Below are 25983 nucleotides of genomic sequence, written 5' to 3'. Positions count from 1 at the left end.
GTTGTTAGTGCTATTTTGAATATTTCAGAAACTCTTGAGCTACTGGGAATTTCCCAAATAACCACATCTGAGAATGGTCCAAGCAGCAGTTCTCTGGAAGAAAATGCCTTGTCAGAGAAGGTCAGAGAAAAATGTCCGGACTGCTTCAAACTGATAGGAAGGCAACAGTATCTCAAATACCCACACACAGCAACCAAGCTATGGAGAAGAGTGTCTCCAAATGCTCAACATGTTGAACCCTGAAGCAGATGGGCTCCACTAGCAGAAGACAACAATGGGTACCACTCTTGTTAACTAAGAACAGGAAATTGAGGCTACAGTTCACATAGGATCTAAATCTATGCTATGAAGAGTTAAAACAGTACTGAAGGCAAAAGGTGGCCGAGCACTACCAAGGTGTACCTAATAAAGTGTTCGCAAGTGTATAACATTATTTAACGTATGGACATTGTTTACAAGTATAAACTACATGTAATAGTTGTGTATGTACTGTATCACTTTCTATTTATGGTCATTCCAAATATATAATTGTATAGTTCATAACTGAGAACTGCTGTTTGTAGCTGGAATTTTTCTAAACAATTAGGAGAATGTCCAGGTTTAGAACACAAATACATCCATTTTAATTTGAGAAAAAATACAAAAAGAAACCATGTACAATCTATGTACATTTTTTTTGTACAAGACAGTATATTTATCAGCAGATTATATTTGACAGAGTCAGGTAGATCAACTCAGCACCATCAAATAATCCATTTATCCATCACATCTTGAACTCATCCAAACTAATTAGACTGCTGTGTCAAACTTCCGTTTGCTGCAATGATGATGTACTAAGAAATCCTATCTGTGATAAACAAGAGCAATATCTTGAATTCTTCCTGAACTGATAGGCAGCCAAAAAAAGCAAGTTTTCTTTAAAAGAAAATGCTGAATGCAGTTTTCATGTATTATTAAGACTTGAGACCCACCTCCTATCCCCATAAGTATTTTATGTTCTATTATATATCTAGTACATTTCCCAGCAAATAAGTTTCTATTTCCATCCTTTACAGCAAAAAAATAGATTAACAAAATTAATGCAACATACTGTAACAGTAACATATGACGCGTCAGTCTTTTGATTTGTTCAGTGGATAACAACACATCTGTGCATCTTTCAGTCATCCATATCTCATTACACTGTATGACACAACCTGCTAACCTTTAACAAAGCATGTGGCAGATAGGACATGTGTGATTTATTGACTGAAGCTTGTATCCATCTGCCCCATCAGCCCCTCGGGCCTCCTGTATGCCACTTTTCGCTTTAGTGGGACTTAATATGGGCCCTCCTCTTGACCTCCTGCACTGCCTGGCACTATACTGGCATGGAGGCATTGATGGCTTGGATGTTCTCCATGTCAGTACAAGACTTTATTCTCACAGTGGAAAACACGTGGACTCCCTTAAAGGAAGCCTGTGTCCCTGAATGACTGAAGGATGCCTGCTCAACTGAACTCTTCATGGCACTTAAAAAAAAACACTCCAAAAACTTTAGAGGTATACAATGCAAAGAACATCTGAAAAGATGTAGGAAGGAGAGACATCTCAGTCCAGTGTTGTGAGTAATGCCAGCCTGAATGAGTTGTGCAATGAGGGTTCAGGTCTAAAAAAAAAAAAAAAAAAAAAAAGCACAGTAATCAAGTATAATGAAAGTAAATGGTGCATTACTTTTCGAGTTTATGCCGGTTTGCAGCATGTACCACTTTGCTATGTTTAAGTGCCTCAAAAATATTCTGTAAACAAATAAGAAGCAGTTGTGACAGTTTGTGATAGATAATGATGAGCTGACAAAATGGAATGTAAACCCTGATACAAAGCAAAGTAATAGAAACAGGAAAACGAAGGATGTCCTGTCTTTCGATAATTGCTGAATTGGTGCTACCTTTCATCTTTGTGATGGCTGATCAAATTCTGCCTAACCTATCCATGTGCCACATACAGTACTTGAATAGTCTCCGCATTCCTACAATAAACCAAGATCTTTTATTTTTTTGAGATACATATTCATCTTTTTTTTTTTTTCTCAACAGAACAATCAGTTTGTCGATTTTTATGTAGAGTGAGCGACCGATGTTACCAAATATTAATTCCTTAAAGTTCAGGCTAGAAAGTATGGCGTTAACAACCCAATTATACGTACATTTTACTCACATATTTTTCCAAAAAGAAACCTATTTGCTACAATGTGTGACAACGATGTAATCACAGTTCAAAAGTTCACTTCAGGACAATGTGTATGAGGCTTCAGCATAGTTGTACCACACCCAAAAGACGGACACTGAGGCTCAGATCATTTTGATTGAGAAAGAAATGTCATCTATATCATGGGTTGAGTTTACACAAACATATTTAGCACAGTATCATCTTTTCCATTTTCCAAAATTGTTTTCTATTTTCAGAATGACGTTCTCTTTACAATCTATAGAGCAGGATCGCTGCAATAAACAAACAGCGTCTCCCGGTCATATTCTGTGGAAAATACCAGCACACTTTGTGGTAGTGTACATACTCCTACTCCATGCTAGGGACCTAATTTAGGTCACAGTCATCTAATAAAGGTCGTTCGGTTCTGGTCTGCACACAGTGGGAGAAACTTTCTATTCATCCCGTCATTATTAACCATTCTAATCCACTGCTTAGTTAAGTACATTTACCCTCTCCCCCAAAACACAACTCCTTTACGCCTTTCTTCCCTTTATGCATGTTCTCAGCAAGGGACGCTTAGTAGTAGACACATTATTTAGTAGACACTGCATCTGTGCAACCAAAGGAGGCTTCCGATTAGCCTAAATTTATTTCTACAAGCACTCAACAGAGCTGAGCTGCCAAGCTGAAGATGTTTTCACAATGCAAGCTAGTCTAAGCTATGTTAGCTCCAGAGTGATGCAGTCTGTCAGAGAGGGGCTAGGGTGATTAAAAAAATAATCATTTGTTTTAGTATACGTGACAAAGTGACAGTCCAACATAAAATCTTTTGATATGTAGTTGTAATTAAATATATCAATTCAGTCTTCTCCTAAAGTACTTTTAACTTTGCTCTTGACTAGAAAAATAAGTACAAATTGATTATGTTTATGGATATAAAATAATTATGCTGAAATGTATAAATCCCACTACTTTTTTTTTTCTTGGACAAGGTTGACCATTAGGAGTACGAGGCTACCGGGTCAATCCTCCGTCCATGCAGCAGCCTCATTTGGATATATAGGCGCGTTAGCATACAGAAAATACACTCATGTTGCACCCGAGCACGTTCCACTTCCTTGTCCTTATGCCTGTGGCATTTGTTGCATTTCCACCAACTATGCTTGAGCATTTCCTCGTGTTCGAGGACTGAACACAGCAGCTTGGCGTGCGACATCTGGGCTGGCAACAGAGAACATCCAAGCTCTTTACTGCCTCTGTGCCAACCCCGTGCCAGGCAGTTGCTCCGATCAAAGGAGGACCCACTGATGCCCACTATTACGCAATATGTGGCATTTCTTTCCTCATATATTAACTTTATGTTACAGGCAATACACCACTTTGCTGAGTGGTCCCAGTGCTGTTACAGTTATAACGCCATGCAGCTGCTGTTCATGTTAGATACGCTCAATCATAGTTGGCTATTTTGGTTTGGTTTTGGATGCAACTCAATGCCTTTGTTAGAATATCCAAGTGATTTATGATCTACTACTGTTTGTGTCTATTATGACTCTTTTTTTTTCTTTTCAAACATGCTGTTCCCTCAAAGGTGCTTCATCACATACAAATCAGTGTTGGTGGGGAGTGACAGTGCAGCATCAGAAGGACAAGTGGCTGTAATACGACACACACATACACACAGTTTATACATAAACCTGAATGCATGAAGGACAGAACAGGTTTTTGTTGTTGTTGTTTTTTTTTTTTATCCTTTTCATGTATTCAGGCTGATTAACCGCGATATCTACTGGGCTCAAGCACAGGTATCTGACATATCAGCAGAAGACTCGGGCTCTCCTTCCAGCCAGCATGCACCAACACTGCACCATTGTCTTGAGTTTTTAGATTACCAATTTGCAATATTTGATATCCTTTTTTTTTTGTTTTTTGTTTTCAGGCCTGGATTGATCTCACTCTACATGGCGAGTCAAGGTGAAACAGCAAAACCTTAAAGCAATGACACGATGAGCAACAAACTGAGAACAAAATTAGTATGCCTCCAAAGCCGAGCAGCCCTTCCTCCGTCATCTCCTCAATGACTCTTTACTCAGAGGTGGCGTGGGGAGGTGGGGGGTGTTGATGTTTCCAGTTGTTCTGTGGAAAGAAACTTGTTCAGTTTTAGTGCAAATAGAACAGAAGCAGACGGGAGATATGACGGCGATGAACCCAGCCGGTTTGACGCAACTGAGTTAATCTTTGGGAGATGATATGATCAGTTTATCGCTGCAACCCTCATCCTCCAATAACCAGTCACTTCAGCCATGGAGTCTGGTCACATGAAGAGGTGAACTATTGCAAAGAATTACAGGAAGTACTCTTCTTTCTTTTTTTTCCATCAACTCTCAAAATAATTCCAAAAAGTGCTAGAGGGAAGGAGCTGTACAATCCTTATTTGATTGTCATTATGTACATTTCTATGGACACATAAATAAATAAAACAAATGTCCAAGAGCATGGAAGTAACATTAAACATATACACATAGGAGGTCCCTTCCCAGTCTGGGTTCCTGTCCAACCCTCAATTAGAAGAATGAGTGAGGAGAAATGTGTCAATCTTCACCACCTCTGTCATCATCATCATCATCATCATCATCATCATCATCCCTCCTTTGGTGATCTCTTCCAATCTCTTTCGTAAAGAGCGTACAGATGTCTGGTGAGTCAGCAAGAAAACCTGGTGTTCAGCATTCATCTTCAACTTCTCTGATTGGTGGAATCAGACTACTAGTGGATTTGTATTGGTTGACTTGGTTGGCCATGTGAGTGCTCATGGGCTTGATCTGAATGTTCCTTGGGTAGGCATTTTCTGGTTCATCTGTAAACCATTTCTTTTCTAAAGGGGAAAACGTGAGAGAGGAAGAAAACAAGGGTTTAGTTAGAAAAAGTATGCAATGCTGGTTTAGTTACAACCATACTGCCTCAGTTTAAGTGAGATTAAGATTTGCATGGCATTCTTTGTCGTACGCAAGGTCCACTTTCAGTTTGGTTTCTGGTGACCTGAGACAATCTGAAGTTGATATGGTGGCATTGTCCATAACTGACTTTGTATTTATGTGGGTATGTTATATCAGATTTCTAATTAATTGTGGGAAGACTGATAAGACAAAAGAAAAAAGAAGAACAGACTAGTATGCTATACAGTACATACTAAAGCATATTTCAGGATCTGCTCACCCAAATTACAAAACAGAAAACAATGTTTGTTTGTTTTTAAACCATTTCTCCTGTTTTTGGATAGTTTTGGTTTTATTTCCAGATTTTGAGACATCCATTCCAGAGATTTCTGCTGTCACCACAATACAGAGTCAATGTCAGTTGACTCTGTGTTGTCAATTCTTAAAAATTAGTCTAAATAAAGACTATTTTTTTAAGAATCTCTTTATAGCAAAGAAATAGTCTGTATAAAACCTCCAATGAGTGTATTCCTCTGACCAGCCAGACTCAAGATGTGGAACGGGTGGATTCAAATTCAACATAAATACCCTCAAATTGCCAAGGGCAGTGTGAGTGGAAGCAAATGTGGGACTTTTTTTTTTTTTTCATTTAAAGGAAAAAAAATCTGGGTGAATTTAAATATCAAGCCTTTACAATATTAAAGTATAGCAATAGATTTAGAAATCTTGGTATTATCATTAAAACTATGTAGATGCATTGCCATTTACAAGAATACACATTTGACACATTTTTACAGGGGCTCATTTACCATTCTAAGAAATATGGTGTGTAAAATATATACACACACTATAAATAATATATACATAAATTTGCAAGTCATTTAAACATTATTTACATAAAAGTAATAAAGACAAAATATTAAGTGCTGGTGCTAAGAAAAAAGTTCGGAAGGGAACAAAAAAGCATCTCTCCATCTGTACTAAACTGGCCTTCCTGTCGGCCTGTCCCATCACCCATTGAAAATATTTGATAATTTCCCTTAACAACAATAGTGGATTATGATGAATTATTTAAAAGCTGAAATTCAATATAAGCAAAAATGAGGAAACATTTTGCCTTGAAAGCAGCAGAATCTCCTCAGTTCACACCCAGAAAAATGAAGGATTAGAGTATTAAAAGAAGAGGGAATGCAACATAGCTTTTAGTAAGTCTGTGTCCCGATTTTTTTTAAGCGTGAAATCAAGTTTAGAAAACAAAAAGAAACCAAAGAAAATTATTTTTAAAATATTTAACCGGTTATTTGTTTTTTGCTTTTTTAAATTTTTGCATTCTGTTTTTCTGCTACACAGCTTGCTCATCAAAGATTGGCCACACTCATGATAATAGTATAAAAGATGATATAAAAGGTACCAACCCTAACCCTACTGATCATAGTTTAAAAGACAGATTTTAGCACTGAGATTTAACACAATGATTAAATTAGTCCCCTTATGAAACCTGTTCTTCATGTAGTGAAACTGAATGCAATGTGCAAGGACCTGACTGAGAAATGGGCTAACTTGTGAATGACAAGTTGCTAGCTGATGAGCATGTCCCCTTGAACTGGTTCATTGCTTTTTCATGTAAAAAGTGGCATAAGCACATGTGTGCACAAATGTGCTGGTATATAAGATGGAACCATCAAACATCAGTGAAGCAAACATCAGTGAAGCAAAAGCATCTCACCGAATCATAGATACAGTTTGCAGATTTTTCTTATTAATTCAATTTTCAATTCAATTCAGTTTAATTTTCTTTATACAGCGCCAAATCACAACAACAGTCACCTCAAGGCGCTTTATATTGTAAGGTAGACCCTACAATGATACATACAGAGAAAAATCCAACAATAATATGACCTCCTATGAGCAAGCACTTTGGCAACAGTGGGAAGGAAAAACTCCCTTTTTAACAGGAAGAAACCTCAGACAGAACCAGGCTCAGGGAGGGGCAGCCATCTATTAAAGCTTTTTTCAAATGGATGTTACCCAAGCGTTTGCTACTTGAAGCTATGCCATGTTCTACCATTAAGCCACTTAAAAATTGAGCAGGATTTCAAAAGGTAAAGGAGAGGACTGGTTCTGCACCAGCACTACATTGGTGGAAAAGAGGTAAAAGGTCCTAGCTGTGAGCAGGGATGCAGTATTTCTTGTTTGGTAAAACTGGGGTTCTGTTATTAAACTGTTATTATCCAGAGAGGTCCCACTGTCTGTGCTTTTCAGATGCAGCATCTGAACATTTTCAGCACACACAATAAACCTGAATTACTCCAACTAAACGAAAACCAAATAAATAGCTCATCTCCTCTGGAAAAACAAACAAATAATAGTGGATTAGGATTGACAGAATAACAGGTAACCAGAGGATGATCCACAACTGAACCAGTACTTTGTACTTGTGAACACTGAATTTAATTAATCTTTTCAAATATCGACAGGAAAATGTGCCTTTTGTGGTAAACTCTAAATTGTTAGTGCTGTGAAATTCTATTCACTTGTGTTGTATTTGGATGGTCGCAGAAATCAAAGAAATAGATACCATGCAATAAAACCAGAACTTTTTGTAGGACCATTTACCGATAGTGGAATTATAGAAAATGTGTCTTTTGCGATTTGGGTGATCTGGTTGTTTAGCTAATAATTTAAAAAAGTGCACCATACCCTAAACAGTCGCATTTCGGAGTGAGCTCTTAAAATCACTGTCAGCATGAGAGCAGGAAGGAGATTTGAGAGGGTTGGATGTGTCATCTAGGAGAGAATCTCTTCATGTTTAAGTAGGCTATGAGAGCAGTGTTTCTGAGGAAAGGGAAGTGTGTATGCCAGCTGTCAGAAGTTTGTAAACTCACTCCCAGCACTTCACAGGCGACTGCAACGCCATTCAAGATGTCACTTCCTTTTGGGTGAAGTTGTAATATCAAATTTTAACTTTGCGATGTGGAGCACACCCTGTGCACGCATCCGTGCGTGTGTGTGTGCGTGTGTGAAAGTGCTCGTCTACATGCAGGACTGCATGTGCAGAGATTCATTTGTGTGGGCTTGAGTGTGTGTGTGTGTCAGCAAGCTTGAGGCTGCAGGGCTGTGTGTTACAGCAAAGACATTTGATGTGTAGAATTGTGCCTGAGGTGAAGCAAGATGTCTGCCATCTCTCTCCGGAGTCTACTGCTGATACGGTGAACTTAGTGATGTCGCCTCAAACCACCATATCAGGCGTGCAGGGTTACAAGGAGGAGACTTACAGACTCATATTCCCCCTTCAATTTAAACTCTAAATTGGTCACACCTCCCACTTTTGCAGTGTGACCGATGGCACAGGGCTGGACACACTTTCTTAAAGTTCTGTGAAGAAGTAAGCAATTTGGCTGCATCAGGGGGATTTGAATCAGTCTGACCTACATGTGAGCTATGGTACATGTATGTACAGTATTACAACACGTAGTTGCTCTGCGGTACATGCTGATGCTGTTATAATAACATAGTTGCTGTGCTAAATGAGAGGATAAATTTTACATCTGAAAGTCTGCTACAGTCGTCTCATAGCATTCAATAGGAGGGAAGATGCGCAAACACACAGACCTCTCACACAATGCAAACCATCTCAAGTTCAAATAAACCGTAAGAAGGCATGATAGATAATGAGAAAAAAATGTGGAAGATGATTTTGTCTGTAGGAGAGAGGAAAAAAAATCATATCATGAAATAAATAACTGAGGTAGAGGCACAAAGGAGGGGGAGGGCAGGGTGGGGCAGGGTGGGGTGGGGTGGGGTGGTAGGGTGTAGGGGTTGTCTCAACCTCATGCAGTGTGGAAATGGTCCTGATCATGGCAGGGAGGCAGGAGCAGCAGCAGACATTTTGCTTTCCAGATGAAAGCAAAACTTAAACTGAGGCATGGTTTACTTAACGTCTGAAGAACGTAAGAAATAAAACAAACTCCCCTCATCATAACAATATCCACAGAGGACATAGTTATGATCAGAACCCCAGGTAAAAAGGTTGCTAAGTCATGCAGAATCGTTAACTTGCATACCTTGGCCCATTCTATTCATCCTTGTTGCACTTCAGAAAGAGAGGTAAGTAATCTACTGTAAGTGAGGCGTATTTACAGTTAATACACAACTAACAAATGGCTACCAGTCTATCTTATGCGTACATGTTGTCATTACAGCATTCGGTTGATATAATACATCTACGTTTCAAGATGTATTCAGGACTTTTCCTTTACTCCTTAACAGCTCTGGAGTACGATTGTAACAAATCTGCATGCTTTTAGAATATGTCACGCTTCAAAAATGACTTTATTCTCCCAAGTCAAAAGAAAATTACGCTCATTTTTGGGAGAAAATATGGAATAAACACCAAGTATTGTCAAAAATATTTCACCAAATTTGAAAATAATCTTATAAGTGAATAATAAAGTACAGGAAATAATAGCCTGCTCAAAAGGGCTACCAACATGGACATGCAATAAAGCAGTACAGATGCACCATGATTAACAAAATATCAACACTGCTAATGAGGGATGATCTTATGAGTATCTGTAATGTCAACTTAATAATAAATATCAGCTACAGTAGCCAAATCACAGTACGTTACATCCATGATCCAGGTGTGCTGATCATGTGCACAAATATCCAACACATAACAGTTACTTACTCCACAAATACTACAAGATAAACACAAAACAACTAACTATTAAGACAAATACAACAGGTAGACCAAACAACATATTGAAAGTGAGTTGTGGTTGGGGCTTTTTACTGTAATCTTCTTTCCAACCACAATGGCCGTTTAATCCAAACAAATGGCCTTACTGTTTACAAAAGAGGCTCGAGTCTTTGAGGCAAATAAATGAACCCAGTTCTCCACAAAGTGAGTTTACCATTTTGCTTATGCCATGTTATGACTGCAGTGATGTCAGAGTGAAGACCACATGCAGATGATTATGAACAAAACACACAAACACAGGGCATGGACGCAAAGCACAAACACATAATACACAGTAATCATCAGTGCATGTGTCATCACCGTCTACACACACAAACACACACACACGCACGCACACACCTATAGCATACTGTACAGGTTGGGTATAAAACACTAATCAGGCAGATTGCAGGACATGTGCGTATGCGTACTTCTGTTTTTCGCGGGACTCCCGGGTCTTGCTGCTGCGGTTCTGCCGGTTCGATGGGGGGATGGAGTGCACGGATGAGCTCTTTTTGCTGGAGGAATGGGAGGAGTGGGAAGAGTGGGACAAACTTGTCCGGGACTGGCCGGCGTTGTGGTCGAACTGCATTAGGCAGAAGATCAGGTCGGTGGGCACCAGTTCAAATTCGTATGGAGGGTTTGTGATCACATACCTAGCCGGAAAACACATGTTACAGACGATAAGACTCAGATACATCAATGAAAGAGCGGCAAAGCATTTACTGCAACATTTAAAAATTAAACATAAAAGTCATGTTAAAAATAAAGTTTCCACAGGCCTCTAAGTACACCCTTACCTTTTCTAGAGGGATTAAATTAATAAGTAGCAGCCAGGCGCTTCTAATCAAATGCAACTGAAAATCAGCAAGCGTGATCAACTCTGTAAAAGCATGGGTTTTGGCAGTTTGCAGTCTGGAGCATTCAGGTAAATGTTAACACAATAGCACAATCTTCCCAGGAGTGGAGCTCCCAGCAAATTCACCCCAAGATCAGAGAAAACGATCAGAGAAACTCTGACATAAAATTGCATAAAACCCAAGAGCTACATCTCAGACTCTACAGGCTCTAGCTAGTGTTTTAAATGTTAAAGTTCATGACTGCACAATTAGAAAAAGACTGAATAAAAATGGCTCATTTGGAAGGGATGCAGGATACCAGAATATGAGCACAAAGACATCGACGAACTGTCAAGCACGGTGGTGGAGTGGTGATGATTTGGGCTTGCTATGCAGTCACAAGACCTGAACACCTTGTAGTCACTGAGTTTAATACAAATGCCTCTGTATATAACAGTACTCTGGAGTCTACAAGCGTAATCATTCATTCTATTACATCAAGATATTCATTTTGTCAATGAGCAAAAGCTTGTATCATACCGTTTTGTACATTGGCTTGGTGCACCGAGATGTGCATCTCTTAATCTGTAGATTCCGAAACACAGCATGTTGTATGTCTTCAGTGCTTTGCAGAATAAATCTCCGTAGCAGCCGCCATCCTGGTGAACAACAGAACAAAGAAACCATGATTGTGTGTTAGGTCAGTCAGGTTAGGACAATAAATGGAATTGTTAAGTTGTGAGATTCATGCGCTCTGTACCAGTCTTTTGCTTGCCAGTAAACACCAACTTTTGGCAGAGGAGACTGCAATAAAAACTGGCAGTGTTGTAAAATTATGCCAGAGTTCATCCAAGAAAAAAACAAAGCAAAAAAAACTTCATTACTCATAGTTCACAAGATTAAGAAAACCTGTTAAAAACAAGGTTGGAACCAATTAGAACCAACACCATGTTGGTTCATTGTTCTCTTCAAAGCGATCTTCCCTTTCCACCCACTAAGGCTTGCTTTGCACAATCACTGTTCTTCACATCAGATTAAGGCCCGGGAGCAGCAGAGGTGGGCAGATGTGTGCTGCTGGGTAGTGGCAAAATGTGTCATCTGCACTTAAACATCCACTTACCCCTAAGTCAGCAAATGGCCCGTCGTAGAGGGCTAGCTGGGCGACGCGACACCTGTCTCTGTTGGCCAGAGTTTGCGGTGTGCTGTAGCCTCCTCTGAGAGCATTCTCTTCAGCCAGCAGACCCTCCAGCTCTGGCGTGGCTCCCCCTGTTACCAGCGTTCGAATCAGCGTGAGGATATTATCATTAAAGTATGTCTGGACAGAGAAAAAAAGGTATATGTATAAGCAGATGTCATTAGAGTCACCAGTAGAGCTGTAGCAGACATAAGTAAAAAGCGCTTAGACCTTACTGCCTCTCACTACTCATTAGTTATTGAAAACATATTTTCTTCCTTACCTCTTGTGATATTTCACTGTAGGTAGTTTGGACTTTATTTACTGAAGTTATTAATCTTTAGGTTTCTGATAATAAATGAATTTATTTGAAAAGTCAACAGAAACACATCTTTGTAGAAACCACTTTGCTGTTATGGTCAATAACCCACAGATCTCAACACTGACATTTTTCACTGTGCCCGTTTCTTATAAAATATAAATTTTTTTAAATGCTGATCTTTTTATGCAATAGTGAATATTTGCTTTAAAAAAAATGATATTTTAAAATCTTTCTTTTCATGCGCCATTCACCAAGATGAATACATTAAAATATTTTTTTAAAAACTGACTTTGAAAACAGAACCATATACATGAATAAATACAACTAGATATAAGTGCAAACATGCTTTTTTGGCTTTTTTGGGGGGGTTAGTTGGTGAACCAGCCCTTTAAGTATTCAGTATGAGAAATGTTGCATTAGGTTGCACTAAAATATACATAAAATTCAAGATACATAAATCTATCAAATTTTAGAGCTACATGGTCAAGGACATTTTGCTAACCATAGTACATGTGGGATCATTGCATTAAATAAAACACTAGTACTTCCACAAAACATAATTCTTTCCTCTACGCACCCCACAAGGTCTGCTTTGACTTCCGAAACAACAATTTGACTGCGATCTGCAAGTGTCAGGTTCTCCTGTCCTTCAAGCCGATCAGAACCTGCTTTTGCTAAGAGTGAAGACAGCTGATGTCACCAGGCAGACGGGCCGTAGTGGCAGCGCCCCTCACTGGGACCCTGACAGGCCTGCAGAGCCTCATGATGGATGAGCAGTGTCCATTAGCTGGCTTCACCTCTGACCAGTGCCAGACTACAGCTGACGCCCGCTATACTCCCTGCACAGCTCAGCTTTGCACGCTACTCTAACCCCTTATTCGCAGAGAGAACTGCTGGAATTAAGCCATCACAGCACCAAAGGGAAACAACACACTTGGTCATCGGGAGAGGGAGAATTTTTCTGTAGCTTGTTTTCTGCCCATTTCATCTTTTTTCTTATCTCCGGCTCAGTGATCACAAATGACAAAACAGCATTTCTTTGGCCCCTTTCTAGCTGCACATATATCACCACTACTACACTAACTTTTAGTTTACTTTGTTAAAATAAAACTCCTGAAAGTTAAACAGTCAACACTTAGGGTGAGTGATGCCAACTATTTCTCTTCTGATGTCAGTGGAGTTGGCAGGCATATGTGATCAATGTACTGTGCCATTTCATTTACCAACTTCTGCCTACTTGAAATGCCAAAACTGCGCATCTACTTAAATTTATGTCAACACATCATCTCAGGATGTGTTTTTTTTATTATATACACCAGCTGAGTTTGTAACTTATAGGTAAGTACAGGTACATCTGAAAATTTATTGTTCTAAAGCAATTTAATTGTAAATAAGGAAAATAAGGAAATGATCTGGGTTTATTAACATAATGCAATGTCTTAACTCTACCTTAATCTACAGTCTCTACCTGAGCAACAGCATGCAGTTAAGTCTTTATGTACTTTATTTGAAACTCTTCTCTAATGAATATAGCTATTAAAGCATGCAGATGGAGAATTTCAAAAATAAAAATTGTAAAATTTAAAACAAGCACAGTGGGTTTTCAGTCTGTTTAGGAACTCACCGCACTCATCAGGGAGTCGAGTACACTGACAGCGAAGGCGGTGCCGCAGGCGAAGGGCTGAGTGAGGTACAGCTCTGTGTCTGGGTCGTCATCATCATCTTGGTCCAGGAACTGAACGTTTGAGTCGTTCACTGAGAGAGGGGACACAGCCGAGTTAGAGACGGGCAGAGTGAAGTGCACACCTGAGAGTTTAATAGCATACGATACACTTCTTCTTCTTCTTTTTTTTTTTAAATGCTGAGTTACATTTTAAAAGATTAGGACACATCTTAGTAATGGAAGAAGAAGGTCTCAGGCATATAGGTATTGCGGTATGGTTGGAGCTTCCAATATAATGCAACATCAGATGCACATTATATCTCACTGCATATATACACCACTGCACTTACTTTAAAACACAAGAAAATAAAATAAAATTAATTTCTTCTCCAAACAATTGACATGTTTTCCACTGATCATGAAATCAAAAATTATTGTAAAATTGATGCCCAAGTTTAAAAATACTCTTCTTTTGTCCTCATATGTTTAATTGTTTGGAATGTGACAAATATGTGTTGCTGAATAAAATACCTTTTTCATTTTTTAATATGTATATTGTAATATATGTAATTCTATGTACTGTATATAACATGCAGGGTGCGTTTCATACATTTAGGCAAACCACAACTTTAGATAACCATTGAAGAAGTCCCCAATCTTAGCATCTCTGTAGCTACTATATACTCATTTTGGTTTTCCTTTTATTATTTATTATATTGCTATCCAAGGTACATAACTGCACAGAATTTCAAAATACAGTGACAGTAGCATACATAAAAACAAAAACAGATATGTATTTTTAAAAAAAGCATATATCTATATATTTATAAGGGTTCATTAAAAAGTAAAATTTGAGACTTCAACAATGGCTACTATCTCACATGAGAAAACCATGCACTTAATGACATGCTATGTTTTTTTTTTTTTTTGTTGTTGTTTTTTAGGAAATTCCTTCTTGATGGATGTGTTTGTCACATCATCACCATTGTGGAGATACATCTCACATATTTACCTGCGCCCCGAAAGTCAAATTAAAACCAGATAACAACACACTTTTTATATTATGATGAAGAAAAACATGATCTGCACAGTCTAAATGAAACTAGCCTGATAATAAATGGATTTTTTAAAAAACCTCTTAAGTGTAATAAAAGAATGAGTTCTTGCTGCAAATCTTTTTCCCTATAATGTATTTCTAGCAGCAGTGGACAGCGATGAATCTATGAGCCAACATTACTCTAAAAGAGAGCATCACACAAGTTTTCTGTTTGACTTGTGCAGTATCTGTGCCTCAGAGTTATGGCATGAGGGAAAGAAAAAAAAGAAAAATACATTTTAAAAATAAACAAACAGCTTAAAAGATTTTGTTCGTTGTTGTTATTTTTGAAATTTGATTTCTTCCCTTGTTTCCTGTGAGCTGTGGAACAAAAATGTCAGTCAAAGAGAGAAGGGGGCTGATGCAAACGGGCCTGGGCCAACGGAGTGAAGGGGGGGAAAGCGGGAGTTAGTGTGTGTGTGGAGGTGGCAAGGAGGGGAGGTAGGGGTGGTGAGAGGCCGAGGGGGTGTTGCTATGAAAACAGCCACAAGGACAGACTGAACATGATCAAAGGCCTAGCGAAGCTCTGCAAAAACCCAACTGGAAGAAAGAAAACAAAAAAAAAAATGCCCCAAAATAAATAAGAAAAATAAAAAAATCAGTAAAAAGAGGGCCAAAACAAGACAGTCAATTTCAGCCAGAACGAAGGATAAAAATGTGTTCAAAGTGAAGCCATGGGAGCGGCGAGAGCCTTGACTGCAGCCAGATAAATCAAGACAAGCTGATGAGGAGCGGAGCGACGGAGCGAGGGGGAACGAACGGCAGCAGAGGACAAAGGCTCAGCTTACCCAGCTCTGTTATCATTTGTATGCTGGTTCCACTTTTTTTTTCCTGACTGAGTGAAACCAATGGCAGTAGTTTGCCAGGTTTAGCTAATGGTGATGAGACAGTGCAGAGAGAGGGAGAAATTGTGTCGTTATTGAAACAGTTTCAAAGACTGCAGTAAAGGCATTCGGGTGTCTCGAGACTGCTCGCGTCAACTTCGGAATTACTCTGAAATATTCACGGCTGTCCGGTGTCTAAAAGTGAAGCACCCCGGATTAGAGTGCACAGTAGATACGAAGCCCGAGCTGTCACAGCACCTTGCCGCTTCAACAACAATAAATAATTTCATGGTAAAGCAGTGAGACGGATAAAGAAAAGGATCTTATCCATAAACACACCTACTTCACACGCCATGCAAACAAAATTGATCACGAAACTCAGATGAAGCGTGTTTTTTAGGTTTGAAAGTGACTTTAATATGCTTCTGGCACTGTAACCTGAACATATGACAATGTAAGTACAGCATATATTTGGCGTAAGACATGCAGCCACTCTTCCCTTTGTATTCTCTTACTTCTTCCTTTCCTAAAAGACAATGTTATCACATCTAGTGATGCTGCAGCTTGAAAATTTTCTAAGCAAAGACCATGCAGAGAGGCAACTCCAGAGCCATGAGCATTAAGGTCCAGGACAGAAGCCTTTGGCTCTAACGTGGACTATCTAGTTTTGATGATTACATATGCGGTTAGGAGTGTAATGGGAGAGGCTCAATTCAGGTAATGGCTGTGCTGGTTACAAGTAATATTAGGCAGCTTCTTTCTCTTTCTGGCCTTTTCTTAGCTGGCCTCATGCTCCATTGCTCCCTAATTGGGTCAGAGGAGACAGAGTAGCTAGTCTCTAGTGCTTTAGAAGGCCCCTCGGAGATCTGAAAGTTTCATGAGTCCCCATCACCATTGGGAATACAACCAGTGGTATTGTGATTAATAAATGGACCCATTTTGCAACCAAGGCACTTTTCCTCTTCTACCTTTTCTCTTCCCTTTTCTCCCTCTCTCACTCTCTCCATCAGGCTGAGTTTCTCTTGTCCATTAGTGGACAAATGGCAGGAGATGTGGCTTTTGTCCCGAAAGTGCGTGTTTGATACCTTTAAGTTGAGTCACCACTTGACCAAAAAAAACAAAAAACAAAAAACAAAAAACCTTGCAGGATCCAGTAACCCACATCCGAATATGAAGTTGAGTTGGGCAAAGCTATCAACAACATGAAAGTGGACAAAAATTCCACACCGTGCATTCTTTAGTCTGTTTGACCTCGAATGAGTTGGAACTTTTGATAGCAGAATGATGCCTGAGATTATTAGCTCTGTGTGTCTACATCTGGAAATGAATAATGAGTTGACTGGTAGTTACTGGATGTAACATGCAATGTTTGCAACTGAGGTGGGTGGAAACAGTTTTACCTAGTTCTGTGATGATGGGGATGTTGGATCCGGTGGTGACAGATGCCTGACGCACGAAGCCATGTACTGGACTGCTGTCTGGAGATGACCTGTCCATTCCAGGAGGCGTGAAACCTTTACACATTCGGAAACAAAGACATAGGCTGAATACATCAGCAGATAAAACAGCATTATGGATCAAGTATTCAGGGTGGTCAGCAAACTTTATAGCTGATGTAAAGGGTTTAAATCTTAATATCTACTTAATACAAATAAAGTCATGTGAAAAAGAAAGTTTTCAGTTCAATGCCACCCTCACTGCTTCCACAGGCATTAAAGCCAGCCGGGTGCTGCTAATCAAATGTACCTGATTAACTGACCATCAGCAAGTGTGAGCACCTCTATAAAAACACAATTTTTGACAGTGTGCTGGTCTGGAACATTTGGGTGTGCGTTAACACAATGCCACAATATTCCCAATAGTGGACATCCCAGCATCACCCCAAGTTTAGACCAGGCAAAGCTAAAAAAAAAACCTGCATAAAACCCAAGAGCTACAGGTTTGACCCTATAGGCATCAATTAGCATGTTAAAGGTTAATGTTCATGACAATGTAAGTAGAAACAGACAGAATAAGTATGGCTTGTTTGGAGGTGCTGCCAGCAGAAAACCTCTTTTTACTATATAACAGCATAACTTCAGTTTAAGAAAGTTAAATTAAAAAAAAAAAAAAAACCCAATGCTTCTGGAAACTGTCCTCTGGAAGGACAAGACCAAAGATGAGAGGTTTGGCCATAGTGTATAGCACAGAGGCAAATCTACAACAGAATGGCTGAGAATAAAATGAATCGAGGTGCAGCGATGGCCAGTTAAAGCCCAAACTGATAATAAGGAATCTATGGCAGGACCTTAAGAGACATGTGCATAAATGAATGCCTGCAAACTTCAGTGAACTGAAGCAACATTGTAAAGAAGCCTGGGTCAAACTTTTCCCACAAAGATGTAAGAGATGGATAAAGTCATGCAGAAAAAAATTACTTTAAGTTATTGGAGTTAAGATGGTTCAATAAGCTACTGAATTCACACGACTGGGCATTTAAAGAAAAAACTGTTGCTTCAGCTTCAATTTATACTAAAAAATAACTACATGATTTTGATAGGTTTCTATTATTACTATTTACATTTGAATAAATAAAATATAATAAAACAATAAAAAATTATTAAAGTTATAGCAATATGTTACTTTTAACTGATGTTTTCCTACTAATTTACTAATTATTTATTCTTTGAGCCCTAACTTACATTTTGTGGTGTTTTTTGAATTTAATTTAATTTTGTTTCACCTCAAACATATAATGCTATTACCAATGCGACTACTCTTTATGAGGCATAATAATTTAATAAACATAAAAAATCAGATTCCAACTTAAATGTCGTCACTGTGTATCGGCTTAATGTGGGTCTTACTCTTTATGACAAATAGCAAAACAAAAATGTGCAGTCTGTATGTTTTATTGTAGAAGTATCACCGGCATGAGGGCATGACCTAAAACTCTGCATCAGTACAATTACAGATGCATTCTATCTTACCCAGCATGAAGTTTTTGATGTGCACTTTATGTGCGATTCAAATGTGTGGATTGAAGAACACACACGGACACAAAGAAGGCAGCTAAGTGAAGCAGGCGCCTGCCTAAAAACTGCAATAGTGATACTGTGCTTTTAGGGGTCAGCCAAGACATATTTAGCATTCACATCCCTCCATCAACTGGCAGACATAAATTTTATATGTTGTTCATTTTGTTACAATAAAATTGGTGAAGTGGATCCTGAAAACCTTTTATCGAAAATGGTGTGGCACAGAACCATGAAATACAAGTGCAAGTGACAGGAGTATGAATTCACATGACTTCACATTTTTGCATTTCCTCAAAGTGACAAGTAAACACCTTAAATCTGTAATGCTATATGCATAATGCATCAACTGTGTTTTGACATCCATCATTTAATGCTGACTACAGCAAAATGTCAGCTTATAGTGCCACCACCAAGGAAACATAATGCAGGGAATATATTCAGGTCACAAAGTTTTAAAAGGCTTGCAAATTCTCTCTGTGTGCGAGTGTGTGCGTGCCTTTCTGTCAAGAAACTCAATGAGCTGCTTACATTACAAAAGAGATCTTTCAGCCCTTTGCAACGGAAAAGGCACCAAATAGTTTAGTACACAGCGGGAAGCACACACTGAACTGAAGCATGGATAATCATAACTTTTGTTACACCAATTATTGAACTAGGAGATAGCAGCGGTTTGACACTTCAACCAGGGAGCACAGCTCAGATAGTGCAAGCATCATTTTGTCGATGTCCATAAAGGATGATGTTTACTCCACTGGAGAGTGACAGCAAGTTTTTTGGATTCTGCCTCTAAAACGCCGCGCTTATTGTATCATAGTGAACATGAAGACTGTGGGAAGACGTAGGAGAGCGCCTTCCACTCTGCGCAGCGCAACCCCAGAAAGTGGCGTTGGTGAGAACAGGGATACATGAGGCCTGCTGTAGAGCTGCTTTCAAAACCTGTTAGGTTACAAACAGCTCAAAAGTCGTTATGCAGTGTGAGCTGGCAAAATCCAAACAGAGAGCTGAGCCTCTACTGAGCACTGAAAAACAGAAGAGCTCAAATGTGTTTTTCATATGACCCATATGAAAAACACTGTTTATCTCTAAAGAAAGACACTGTTTATCTTTATAGACTAGTCTTGTGTCCTTGTGATTGAAATAACAGTATGCTTCTTGAATTGCCTAATTATACTTAAAACAGTCAATTTTCCTCTTTTATATGTTTTATATTAATGCTAACTTTTTTTTTTTTTAATGAAAAATGAAAATGATGCCCCAAAGCAAAGACGCTGGCTTTTGCTTTTGTTAGACTGTAACTTAGTTTATTCAGCTACAATCTACAATAGATGAGTGAGATCTGGGTTACATGCCCCCTTATCCCTGTAGCCCTGCGGGCACAGCTATGCTCTGTGGTTGACTACATGCTACAGCAGCCGGGAGAAGCTCTCCCCCAGGAAAGCGCATGTTTACTTATTCATTTGCACCTCTAAATTCCACAGACAGCGTCTGAATGAGAGCATCGCTAGGAGGAAGGAATCCTCACAGCAATACCCATGATACAATAGCAGCGCCTGGTTATATGAGTGTATTTTCTTATGTATGCATGATTGCATGTCACTGTGTTTTCTTAAATGGGCCGTTAAAGTAAGACCCGGTTATTGATAACGCCAGTCTCAAACCATTGGTTTGGGTTAGAAGACATAAACCTGCGAGCTTCTGGATGGACGTGGCTTTCTGCAAGTAGTGCTCCCCAGAGTGGACGCGCTCTCAGATTTACTCCTGCCGATTGTTGCTTGCTGGCACTATTATCGACAGCGTATCGCTCACACAGGCTGGAGAAGTAACTGCATCGGCATTCTAATAAAAATGTGGATATGCCCTCCATTACGAAAAGAAAAAAAAAAAAAAGGCCTCTTGAACCTTCACTTTGATTTGTATTTACAACAGTCGCTGTGGTGGCACTAACTGCTTACCTCAAGGCATGTAGAACCTTTCAAGCTAATCATAAACTGAGGATCACCTGTTTGTGAATGTTTGTGGATAGGATGCCTTGGCATGAGTACCCGAGTGTGTTACGCACGCAAACGCGTGCGCACGCTATGAAGCACTGAGGTGTGTGCGTGCATGTGTTGCTGTTTTGTTGTGACTAATGAGGAGCAGCTGAATTGGCCTGCCTGGTGATTTGTACTAGCTGCTTAATGATGATGAGGCCTGATGGGATGCCTGGTTCGTATGTTTGTCTGCAAACATCAACAATCTGTTCCAGACGATCTGCCAGACTCCAGATCAGGGGGAACAACATCAAATGACACAGTCATGTTGATTACATCATTAAAAAGTATTATCAAAGGTTTAGCAGCATCTAATTGCCAGGGACAAGACTGAAACCATCAGAAAATTGCGCGGAGTAAACACTCTTCAAAGGCTTGATGAAGGTATAAACACAATGTTTCTGTGTGTGCACATCTTCAGTTAGAGTTACAGTAATGTCAGTTTACAGACGAGACTCAAAGCAGACTTTCAGAGAATTTCAGTTATGAGCGCTTAGCAGACTCTGTGCTCGACAAACTACATCTACCCTTCCTGTGTGGCCTTCTCACTGCCCTCCAGTCTTTTCCGCTTTTCCTTTTCCATTTTTTGACTACTCTCCTTTCCTCCCTCCCATAACCTGTCCCCTTTGGCCAGGAGTGTACATGGAGTCTAATGGGACACTTCTTACCTTGGGAATTAGCCTGTAAGACCCCAATGCTGTCATCAAACTGCATAGATTTGATGTTGAGTGTTGCCAAGATGCATTCCTTATCCTGCAGAGACGCATCTTCGATATTGTTCTGATTGGCTGACAGTATTACACACATGTCGCAGAGGTTGATGTTGACAGCCCTTAAATCTGCCCGACTTAATGGTGTACCCTTCAGGGCGAGGGGAACACAGAGAAAGAGCAAGACAGCGAGAGAGAGAAAGCAAAACACAGAGAACAGACAGACATGGGGGAGAGAAAAATAAATTTAAGAAGTGAGCAGAGTGGGGCTGTGGGAAATTAGTTAACAAGTATTCTTGTTTTGAGGCGATGACATTCCACTGATCTAACCGGGCGTTGGAGATTCAGAGACATGGACTAATCTAAAGGCTAGCCTGCGCTGAGGGCTGTGTTTGTGATTCTCCTCTGATCATCAGTCAAACCAGGCCTAACAAGCTCTAAGGCAGCAAGCCACGCCATCTGTGATGGGCACTGCAGCTGCAACGCTCATAAACTCCACTTTGGATATGCAGGATGTGTCACTGCTAGGGATGAGGGAGGCTCACTGAGCTCTCATGAAGTAATCATTCAACTGAGAAATGCGCGATCAAACTCAAAATGACAATCGCTTGAAAGATTTCAGCATGAGTGCAACTTAAAATGTCAGCGCCTTCTAGTTGGACAGATATTCAACATGCAGGTGAAGTAGTACACTCACAGGTAAGATGGAGACCTTGGGGAAGTTGTGTAAAGTTTCCCACTCTCTCCGAAGGTAATCCAGCGAGCCCACAAAAACTATAGGCTTTAGCTCGTGGTAATGGAAGTTGCTGGCTCTTAAAGGCATCACCAAGTTTCGCAGCCCCACTAAAGCGGACGTGACATCCCCAAATATACAGACCACTACATGGCCGCTTAGCACTGTCATGGAGGCTTCACTCCGGGTCTGTAGGGAAGAGAGGGACACGGGGAAGGGGGGGAGAGAAAAGCAGAGAATGAGGAAAAAAAGCGAAGGCAGAAAAGAGATGAGGAGGCACATAGAGACAAACACAGGTTTACAGAATAAAAATGAGTGCCGATAACAGAAAACTGGGTCAGGTGCATGAAGTTAAAACCCCCCCAACATATCTAGAGTTTAAATGTGCTTAAAGGCATCACATAAACTGTTATATATCCACATGTAATCATTTATTAACCATGTGTTTGGTTTTATTATTAGCTCTTCATTAGACAAATTAAACACGCACGAATGTAAGCTGTAAACTGTTACATTCATAAAAAAGTACAGCTGCAAATTGTATCATATTTTCAGCTGGCGGCAAATGATGTTTATCTGTGTATCTGAAACATTTTGGTGAAGCAGCCTTCATATTCCCTTGAGTTGAGTGAAAACAGCACCTGGGTCACTCGAGTCTTAGACAAAGCAAAGATATGTCGTATCTTTACTATGCACAGTAGGTGACTGCGCCTCCTACTTGATCCTACACAAACAATTTATGCACTAACATAAATGCTTTAAACCGTCTCGTTAAAGCATCTGAGCAAAGTCATGCACCGAGTGTTGAAATGCTGCTCACTCATTCCTTGGTGGATATACACATATACTGTATATATAAATATAAAAACAAACTCACCTTGAAACAACAGAGAGGCAGTGAGAGAAATTTCAATACACATTAGTATGTGATTGTGTTACTGCAGTACTGAGGGGAAACATTTGCTCCTGAGCATACTTACTAGTACCTTCTTTTTTTATATACACTATTTTTCCCCTCACTGGGTAGCAGTTACAGAACTTTTGCCCCACTTACCAGGATGACTTTTTCGATGTCTTTTGAAGGGCACCAGTGAAACATCCCTGTCGAGTCATACCTCTTCACGTTCATGTCCATATTCTCAATTTGTTCATTTCCAGGAATTAGAAGGGGATCGTGTCGACTGGAAAAGAGAAAATATTTACGTTAGGCTGTTTTGTGGCAGAAGCCAGGCAGGGTTTCTTGATATCTGTGCTGTCTGATCGTTAAAAGTCCATCTCATTCTCAGAGTATGAAACTTTCTACTGCACTGCATAACTAGAATATCTTTCCCTCCAATCTGTCTCATCCCCTATGTAGAGGCATCAGAAAAGTCAATGACCCTTGTGCTCACTGTGGTACAGAGGAGAACAGCAAGATGTGAGTACTACTGACTGAATGGCATGACAACACAAGGCCAATTACCAGCTTTTACCCTCTCTTCCAGTTCCTGACGCCATGTGGCGCAAACAGTAAAAGCTCCAACAGGCTCGCACTTTAAATATTTCAGGAATTTGCCCAATCACATTTTGCTTTCCCAGCTGATGGTCATTAATGTTTCAGCAGCATGTCACAACCAAACAGGCTAATCCACAGCAGTGGGCTGCTGAGTTTTATCTGCTGTAACACTGACCATGAAAGGGTTCCTGTCAGTGTTGTTACGCTGCCTCTCCTGTTCTTGAACTTATTCTACAAGACATGTTCTCACAGCCCCTCTGAACACGGTCCAGAAAATGTCATCAAAAACACAGAGTCAAGATAAACGGCGGAAGTGCTGTTTTCCCACAAAGGCCCCTTGTTTTGCAGCAATGTAAATGTAGTTTATTGAGAATTTAAGAAAAATTATGAAAATTCAATACTGCTGATACTCCTAAAAAAAGGGGGGGGAAACTGCAGAGATAGACATGTGAGTAATATGGGAGAAAATATCTCAAGAATTTGACATACATCTCTCTCAGTATCACTCTCTCTATCCTCTATCAACACTGTCATTCACTGACAAGGCTTTGATGTTGTTTCTTCCTTCAACCTGCATTTGGATTGCATGCCATCGCAGGCAAAAGTTAAAGTTAAAGAAAAAAAAAAGCTGTCAATTAGCCACCCTCTCTCTCTCCACCTCTCTTTCCCCCCCTCTCCCCTCTATCAGTTAGAGCAGGTGATAATAACACTGACAGCATTTAGTGTTTTTACACTCAGCCTGAATCTTTCATCCAGAGCCGCGTGTTGCGCCAATCAACTCCACGGAGCCCCCCGTCACTTCAATCTGCTCAGCTCTGCTCGCCTCCACACAGGGGCTGACTGGCGCATGCAGACGGGCTGCCGCTCCACCTCTCACTGCCAAGACAGCTATCTTTCACAGAGCTGTCAGCGGTGTGACTGGCAGCCTGTCACAGGCTCCGCACACCTCCTTCCTCTTCCTTCTCCGCGCCTCGGGTTGAACCTACCACAAGGCTCAGGCAGAGCAGACATGACGTCTGTGCTACGGGGCCACGCCCAAGGGATATCAGCTGCAGATGATACTGTGACATCTTCTGCAAATGGATGCGTGTTGTCAGTCATGACCCATCGTGAAGGTTTGTGTGGGTGTGGGGTGGGATGGGATGGTGTTAGCGCCACGGCAGGAATGCGGTTCATTAGGAAATTTACAAGCTGGATTGGCTACTAATAAATTATTTAACACAGGGCTCCTAAATGTCACCCAAATAGCAAGCGAAGTGACAGATAAATGCAGATATTCTCTGCTGAGAATTTTCAGTCCTGAACAAGTAGATGCAGAATTACGTGAACTTTGCTTAATTTCTAGCATTGTACCAGAATGCAAACTAAATGTTGTGCTCGGTGAAATACAATATTTTATCAGATGCACTTTTATGGAGGACAAACAGTATTTCCCTTACAGCATGTCTCACTCCGGTGCCTCCCTCCCTCCCTCTCTGTCTCTTTCTTTCTCTCGTACCCTCTCCCTCAGTATATTTCAAACAGAGTTGAATTATTCCAGTGTATCACTCTGCAGTCACAAAGCTGGGGATGGGCGTGCTCCCCCAATCCCTCTCTGCCAGACTACGAAGGCAGCTTCTTGCTTTGAAAATTTTTCCCATCATGCAAACTGACAAAGGCATGCTTTTCAAAAGCCCACAGCCAATCTGTTGATCATTATTTATTTACAAAGGCCTTCAGGCTGCGAGTCCTGTAAAAACCATACTTGATACGTATGTTCGCTCTCTTGCTAGCTCTCCACTGTGTTTTCCCCCTTCTTGCTTGTTGAATAAAGTATCCCTAAGGCTACCTCAAACAATCACTTTTCATTCTGCATAAAATCCACCTCGCAAAGCACAACGGTTTATATAATATATATGGTCTTATATGTTGACAGGGGCAGCTGTGAAGGGGTGGAGGGAGGGACTGTGGACTGCGATGGGTAATTTGATGTTCTGCTAAAGGCTAATACTTGGAGGGAAAAAAAAGAAAAAGCTACACCTATAACAGAGGACCTGTCATCCCAGCACCCAAGAGCCAGCAGAATACAGAAGCAACCCTAAAGCAGAGAAAACTTTGACACCGCTTTGAAGCGTTTTCAAAACTGAGTAAATAACTCGCAAGGATTATTATCACTGCGAGATCAAAGCGCAGATGCATATATTACATGGCAAACGGGGACCGTCTTCTAAGCAGAA

At 40.2% G+C, this 25983-nt stretch overlaps 1 protein-coding gene across 47 annotated transcripts in view; it reads right to left on the bottom strand.

Moving 5' to 3' along the window:
- Positions 1–599: 599 nt before the first annotated feature.
- The window catches only part of kcnma1a (potassium large conductance calcium-activated channel, subfamily M, alpha member 1a), a 154469-nt gene continuing 129085 nt past the window's right edge, over positions 600–25983 (bottom strand). For 24 of the 47 annotated variants that reach the window (XM_026189557.1, XM_026189559.1, XM_026189558.1 and 21 more), the window contains 11 exons: positions 23327–23453; positions 22237–22461; positions 21498–21690; positions 17183–17296; positions 15747–15830; positions 13824–13954; positions 11824–12018; positions 11244–11362; positions 10296–10520; positions 9188–9216; positions 600–5062 (listed from right to left, as the gene is read on the bottom strand). In XM_026189557.1, coding sequence (XP_026045342.1) covers positions 4911–5062; positions 9188–9216; positions 10296–10520; positions 11244–11362; positions 11824–12018; positions 13824–13954; positions 15747–15830; positions 17183–17296; positions 21498–21690; positions 22237–22461; positions 23327–23453 — 1594 coding nt within the window. In that variant the 3' untranslated portion in view covers positions 600–4910. The remainder of the gene's footprint in view (positions 5063–9187; positions 9217–10295; positions 10521–11243; positions 11363–11823; positions 12019–13823; positions 13955–15746; positions 15831–17182; positions 17297–21497; positions 21691–22236; positions 22462–23326; positions 23454–25983) is intronic. The other 23 variants (XM_026189581.1, XM_026189587.1, XM_026189605.1 and 20 more) reach the window with 5 other exon arrangements.

This window comes from Astatotilapia calliptera, chromosome 13 (assembly GCF_900246225.1).
Source record: "Astatotilapia calliptera chromosome 13, fAstCal1.2, whole genome shotgun sequence".
Taxonomy (NCBI): Eukaryota; Metazoa; Chordata; class Actinopteri; order Cichliformes; family Cichlidae; genus Astatotilapia; species Astatotilapia calliptera.
Note: the sequence above shows the minus strand (reverse complement) of the source record. Positions and strands in the feature narration are given on the sequence as shown.